At 34.9% G+C, this 7,050-nt stretch overlaps 1 protein-coding gene across 1 annotated transcript in view; it reads left to right on the forward strand.

Moving 5' to 3' along the window:
• Positions 1-6,783, forward strand: part of LOC108626522 (uncharacterized) — an 8,557-nt gene extending 1,774 nt beyond the window's left edge. The window contains exons 2-5 of the mRNA XM_026814894.1: positions 1,825-1,945; positions 2,312-2,493; positions 4,451-4,542; positions 4,862-6,783. Of these exons, the coding sequence (XP_026670695.1) occupies positions 1,825-1,945; positions 2,312-2,493; positions 4,451-4,527 (380 nt within the window). The 3' untranslated portion in view covers positions 4,528-4,542; positions 4,862-6,783. The remainder of the gene's footprint in view (positions 1-1,824; positions 1,946-2,311; positions 2,494-4,450; positions 4,543-4,861) is intronic.
• Positions 6,784-7,050: the final 267 nt, after the last annotated feature.

Consider the following 7,050-nt stretch of genomic DNA (forward strand, 5'->3'; position numbering starts at 1 on the left):
TAAAGAATATAATTTTTTTTATATAAAATAATGACAGTAATTGTATTAATATATTATTTACTATTATATATGTACAGTAAATTAACATAATACATTATACTATAATGTATATTACGATTTCAAATCAATAAGCAGGCGATTAAATTCTCTCTACCTTCTCGTTTAACCAGCTGACTCAGCTGCACTGCTAAACACTAGATCATAGTAATATCGTCTTCGGCTATGCGGTACAAAATATCAATTTTCTCGGCCAAGATTATTAATATAATCCGCGGATTACTTCGATACTTTTCTTTAAGCTATATGAAATTGAGATCTTCCACTGGTAGCGTTCAGTCAGAGTGTTCCTTTCCTCCTCCTACCCGAGGGAGCGATTGTTCCTGGAAGAACGGTTTGAAATGTTCGAAAATGGAATCGTGCTACATATTAGGTCACGTGCTCTGGGCTAGTAGAATATTATCAGTAGAGAATGACACGAATTATACGGGTCTACATAGTTTTTATGCATAGGACCGGATAGCTAGATTACTTTATGTAAAATGAGATATTTATGGAAGTCGATTAACTCTCAACGGTCACCCGGGGTGACGGCGACCCAAATTTCGTTTTTAATTGCAAAGGATGAATAAACTGGGACATGGAATGAGATGAGATTATTTTGATCCTAAACTACTTCGGGATCGTCAAATTATAGACTTACGTTATTTTATTTTCTCTCATTCGTGAAAAGATCTTCAAAACTTGCGGGATAATTTAGGAACCTGTGGTAGTAGAGAAACGGATATCCCAGTTTCCGATATCGTTTCATCTTGAATATAGTCTACTCGTCCAGCCAGTATCAAATATCAGAGGTAGATTGATTATTGGACATGAACCATGATAAATAGACCGCCAGTTTTTGTGCATTTATGCGGAAGTTCTAAACGCAAAAAGTATAAAAAAAAGTTCGTGCAATATATAAAATATTAAAAGGAAATTACATGTTATGGATTGTAAAGGATCTATTTTATATATAAAAATTTTACTGTAATGATAAATTAGTTTTTTTTTATTCTATCAATAATGAAGAACATTAAATTCAGACTAACACATAATATAATTTAATGATTATTTATAATCGCAATTAAAAGTATTAAAAGTACGACTTTTGATTATCTGAAGAGCCAATAACAAGTTTACTTTTCTATTAAGTAAAACATATATAATACAATTACTCGTCCACTTTCTCTTTTGTATCAACTGGTAAAAAGTGCGCGTTTAACCCGTGCATTGAAAGTTTCGAGCATTTTAATGCTTCCTCCTCGTGCCTCGTTTCTGGAGCAAAGCCACGGTTTAAAATGTCTTAAGTTGTTTTTTTCTTCGTTGAGGTGGTACAAGTTGCGGTACAACTTTGTTCCTTTTCTCTTTTTCGAACTTCCATCTCCACACGAAAGCTAAGCCGCTTTCGCTGAAGGGAACGTGGCTAGCCAAGAAAACTTCTCCCTGAAATATACTTGAAACCATCTGAGAGTTGCCAGCTGAGATACGTAATCCTGCGAAATTAATATCTCTTTCACGTTTTCCCTTGAAGGCTCCTCTTGTTCTCTCGACTTTATGATTAACTACTCTTTACGCACTGATTTTATCTTTGATTAATGAACGTCGCTGGACTACGGATTCTATTCGTTCAAAAAAACGTCGTATTTGTAGGAAATATAAAAATCGCAAAATCGATAAAATAATATAATGATAACGAATAGAGTAATGGTTTTAGGATTTACTCGTTACTCATTAGAAACACTTAACTTTTAATACTAATATTTGAACGACGAATTTTTGTTCCAGCGACGGAGGATAAATTCAATCTTGCATACAAAAAGAAAACCATAGACGACAAGGACGGCGTGGAGATAACGTGTATGGCAGAAGGACTGTATCCGCAACCTACTCTGGATATATCAATTGAGTAAGTACCTTAGGAAGCTTCTCAACGATAAACCTCTTGGCATAATTCTGAATTGGAAGGGCGTATCTACGACATACGCATAGATCAAGTTATCGTTGCCAGGCAGCCCAGAAATAGTTCATCTTCATGTACATTAAATATGAAAACTGTGTATCTGCATTCGAACTGAAAACGTGGCAAAGAAGTATATATAGTTAAGAAAAGTGTCTGAAAAATTAAAAGAAAATGTATTTACTAAAAGGTTGCTTCGGAGTCTATGAATAATTTTAAAAATATTTAAAAAAAGATTATTCTTTAAATAATATATTTGCGTGATGCCCCAGTTCGATGGTCATGATAATTTTGTGAACGTCGCTCTCGTTTCAGAGATCTTCCAGAAAAACAACCAGTGAAGTCTACCGTTACGTCGCGCGAGGATGGACTGTACGATATCTTATCAAGGACGGCGTTACTGGACGAGGATTTGCCGGAAGCAGCGATTGTCAAATGCCTGCTCGGTATACCGAAGGCGAACTACAACGTCTCCCACAAAGTCATCTACTACCCCAGTTAGTATAAACGTATCTTAATCTATCCTATCTATCTTAGTCTCTCTATCTGCATGCTGCCCTCCTCTATCTTTCTCTGTCGCACGCGACCGGAAGCGTTTTGCCTTCGATCTTCCCATATCGTGCTGGAGGATGGCATGAACGTGCAGTTGAAAGCGAAATCGATACATGATTACGTTAATGAGCGCAAATATGTACATATAGGGATTCGCATCAATATTCGGATATTTAAAAACTATTTTAATATTGGACCAGGCAATTTAATTATTTATTAAATGTTAAAAGATTTACGTTTAGTGGATAATATGCAAACAATTAGGAATACATTGCTAATGACCGGAGTCTTAACGAAGGAAATTAATTTTTGACTTTTTCATTTTTGTTCCAAACAATTAACCACGTGAGGTTTTCGTTGTTTCGACATTTAACATTTAATTTTCTCTTGATAAATACAAGAAAGTAGTCTACGTTATTTGTACAACTCCACTCGTTGTAATTCTCTACAATTCTGGCCATAAGAAATCCTGCAAAATCCAGGAACTCCTGTCCTTAATCATCGCCCAGGGTACAATAGCTAACAACACTACTGGGAGTCGTCAAGAGTGCACTGTTTCAGCTTGCTAAACTCATACTCCTATTATCCTATTAACGTGTGATCTCACGAAAGCGACATCCTGGCAGTGTCGGGTTCAAAGGGCAAAGTCCTAAGAGGGCAGCCCGCGTCGAAGGGTCAAGTAATGGACAGGTTCCTGGCACGTGCATCGCGCTTACCACCCGGATATTTTGCGGCGAAACTTGCAGCCGCGAGTGCCTCTCTTCCTTTTGCCTTCCTTGTTATCATCTCCGGACCGAAGAAGGCTTTTCAGCTCGTCGTTCTCCGATTGCGACTCGTGACCACACCTCCGTCTTTCACTGGAACGAAAGGGTTGAATTACACACCAGGGTTAAATCGGTCTTACTAGTCAGCACTTGCTTCTGCCCGGACCCAGTTTTCCTTCCCGTTTCTGATATTAAATCGTCACTCTCCACGTCTTCCGTTCTTCGTCTGGCCTTCGAAGAAATCCAGGAGGAAAACACTACGTTTTCTTTTTTATTCTTAAATTGTTAATAAATTTGTAATGTGGAAGAAGTTACCTCCAGTGGGGTTTATTCAATTTCGTTAATTAATTTTACTGGCGCAATATCGTCTTTATTGGGTTTCTCATTTCCTGATGGCAGTTTTATTCCCCTTCGAAAAAGGAAGTCTATGAACTTTTGTGTGATCAAAACCGTTTCTACTGAAACGGAAATTGTGTAAATTAAACTGAATTTATCGTGTGCGAGAACTGAAACAGAAAAATTTTAATTAAACTTTTCATTTGAAATATGTGGTACATCATATTTGCTTTCATGAAAAAAATTTTAACTAATATATTCATTTAAAATTTACGCTCAACTATTCCCCGGGATAATAAGAGTATTTTAATTTGCCAAGTAAGATGAGGATAGATAATTAAAATACGCGATAAATCTTATCTAAATTGACTAAAAGTTTTACATCAAGCAAAGTTTAACTTCCCCGCCCTAAGGGGAAACTCATCAGGGGGCAGGATAACTTAGATTGACACTAAGGATGAAGCAAAAATTGTGCGAAAAATGTTATCAATGATAATCGGTTGTTATCTAACACGTTGAAACACGTTTTTAATGAAACTTCCGTCAAAAGCGTGTTATTTAATAGACGCGTTTCAAAAATATTATTTAAGTCACTACGAATTACAGAGTGTGGTTGGATCGCGTTACAAAAATTTCACGTTTAAATTTTTACATTTAAAAAAATTCTGGCTTCACTGAAAATGAGACTTTCCTGACTACGAAAAGCATGCAGTTCCATGTCCATATCGCTTGCGTAAAAAAGAACGCTGAAAAAAATATTTTCCCTTTTAATACTTCATTGTGGATCTGGATTTGATTCCAGGAAATTTCGCTGGACGATTGTCAGTTAGCGTCCTGCTAGTCATAATACACGCAACGCTGATCAACTCGTTCAATTAATCGCGTAATTATTAGGTAAGTAAATTCTTCGCTTCAATACTTGAAAAAGAAAAGATTTCAATAATCGTGCTTTTTTTTCCAATAAATTAAAATAATTTGTATTATACAATTTTTTTAATATAAAGAATAAGATTTGTCAATTAAGCATGCTTTGATCAAGAGAACTACTAATAAACTTTTACTATAAATATTTAAGAAACATTTCCATAAACGGCAGACAACTTTCACTATAACAGCTTGAAGGCAAAATACGAATGAACTCGTATTAATAACTTGTGTAACGGATATCTTGCATACAGAAGTTTGCATTGATTCCAAAACGATTTGATTTCAGCGAACAACCTAAGACCCAAACGCAGTTAAAAACTGGCAACGCATAAAACTATTGTGTCATAACGCATCTAAAAGAAACTGATCGAAAGACTTTGCGCGTACGTGAAACGTAGCATCAGTTAAAATGACAGGGAAACATGTCCGTCATATTGGATACAAGCGTGCACTGCGTCGCAGAGCATGTAAAGACATTGTACTAGTCAAGTGTTTGTACCGTGTAACATTAAATTTCAAATTTATTGTGACAAGTCGGTGCAGTTGGAAACCAAAGAATTGGTAATGAAAGACAGAATTCTTTGCGAAGCTGTAAATAATGTTCAATATATTTGATCGTATATATTACAGTTTGAATCGAATATTATAGACTGTGTTTGTTACTCTTCGTGTTACGCCAGATTCGTACTACATTGTTTAAAGTATTTAAACGAATAAGATGTATGGTAATTTATACGCAACGTACGGAGGATAATATATAATATATATATAAATATAAATATGAATGCCTATAAATATACGACGAGGAACCGAAGAAATGGAGGCTGTGTGGATATATTGATTATACGTAACTTGAATGTGCAATTATTTTAATATGTGTAAATAGTTGTGATAGTATATGTATAGTGTCGAAAGATGCAATGGACGAAAAGTATCGAGGTATAACATTTCTGTTTGAGGAAGTGAACTACTGAATAATTCATCGTACGTGTTAACAGCAAAATGGAAAATATTATAGGTGTCTATACAGAATGAAGGGTAAAAAAGAAGTTAGAACAATCCCGACTGTTTAAGAAGATAAGTACCAAATAATCGAACCGATGATTTTAATTTATTGACAGAATTATAAATCGTTTTTATTAACAATTCCATGAAGCAGTATTAGTTTTTAATTTTATTAGTAAGATATCTTTTGTGATTTAGAATAGGAAAGAGGAATATACTTGGTCGAACGAAGAAATCCAAACTGTGCGCATTAAGATAAGGGTGTCAACTGTCCGAGTTTCCCCGGATTTGTCCTGATTTTTGGGACGTCCGTGGGATTTCTCTGTAATGATGTGGATTTCTATTTATGTTTCGAAATTGGTATTTTATACGTTATATTGCAGGATAATAGTTTCTCCTTATTCCTTAGGAAGACACGTACCTTTGATAGGGTCAAGAATAGTATTTTCTTTTAGAGTGCTTTCTCAAATTTCCATTTAAGTCTCCGTAGAATTATTGGTCTTCTATATTTCTATATCGATTATTAGATGTCCCGAAATAATTATATTCGGTCCTGACAAATACTTCCTTGCCATTTCGTGACACGAGTTCATTCTTATTTTTAAAAATTGGAAGCAGCTAAAAATCGGCTTAGATAAGTTCATTTAATTTAGCACAGGTATTTTTAGTTGCAAGTGCAAGACATGTTAAAATTTTCCCTGTTGTTTGATAGCTCGAAGGTACGTGACTCCTTAATTAGAATTATAATAGTAATTTGTGATATCGTGTCTAGTCTCGAGGTAATTAAATATAACCGAATTCCAGAAGGTAAGTCCGGGATTCCAATGCTCTCCATTTGGAAATTAATAATTTTATAAATGGTAATCCTAATCAAAGTCCGCGTCTGTGTATTTGAACTAGGCCTAACGTATATAAAGATAAATCATTTGCTACAAATTATTAGTAAAAGTTCCTTTGATTTCGTAAGAGAAAAATGTTATCGTGTTAAATTTTATCAAACGAAACGTTAATTTGCGTATGCACTGTTTTCAGAAATGGATTAAATGTAAATACGGTCTGTGACGTGAACAATTGAATTCGTTCGATTTCTCCATGTTTTCATTAACGATTCAAGTTGTATGCGCGTAACGAAGTATAATAAACGTTGTAAATAAGTTGTAAAGAAGGTGGACCTAATAAAGAAACAAGAGATGTTCCCTTTTACACTGTCTAGCATTCATTTCAATGAATATAATAAATACGTAAATGAAGAAGAGTCCAACGAAACACCAAACAATTTCATCATCGCAGCAGCGCCTTCACTCCTTGAATATTTATTATTTTCATTCCCATGCCACATGGATTTACTCTGTTCTTTTTTTTTTTCCGAGTCGACCTTTTCTCTAAATACGTAAAACCTGTTTAATGGATAACAAGACAAGACGGACTAGAATTTCATCATCATTAAAGTGCTGTTAGAAAAGTTTCCAT

The sequence above is a fragment of the Ceratina calcarata genome, unplaced genomic scaffold, assembly GCF_001652005.2.
Source record: "Ceratina calcarata isolate Rehan_Ccalc_2016 unplaced genomic scaffold, ASM165200v1 scaffold409, whole genome shotgun sequence".
Classification (NCBI taxonomy): domain Eukaryota; kingdom Metazoa; phylum Arthropoda; class Insecta; order Hymenoptera; family Apidae; genus Ceratina; species Ceratina calcarata.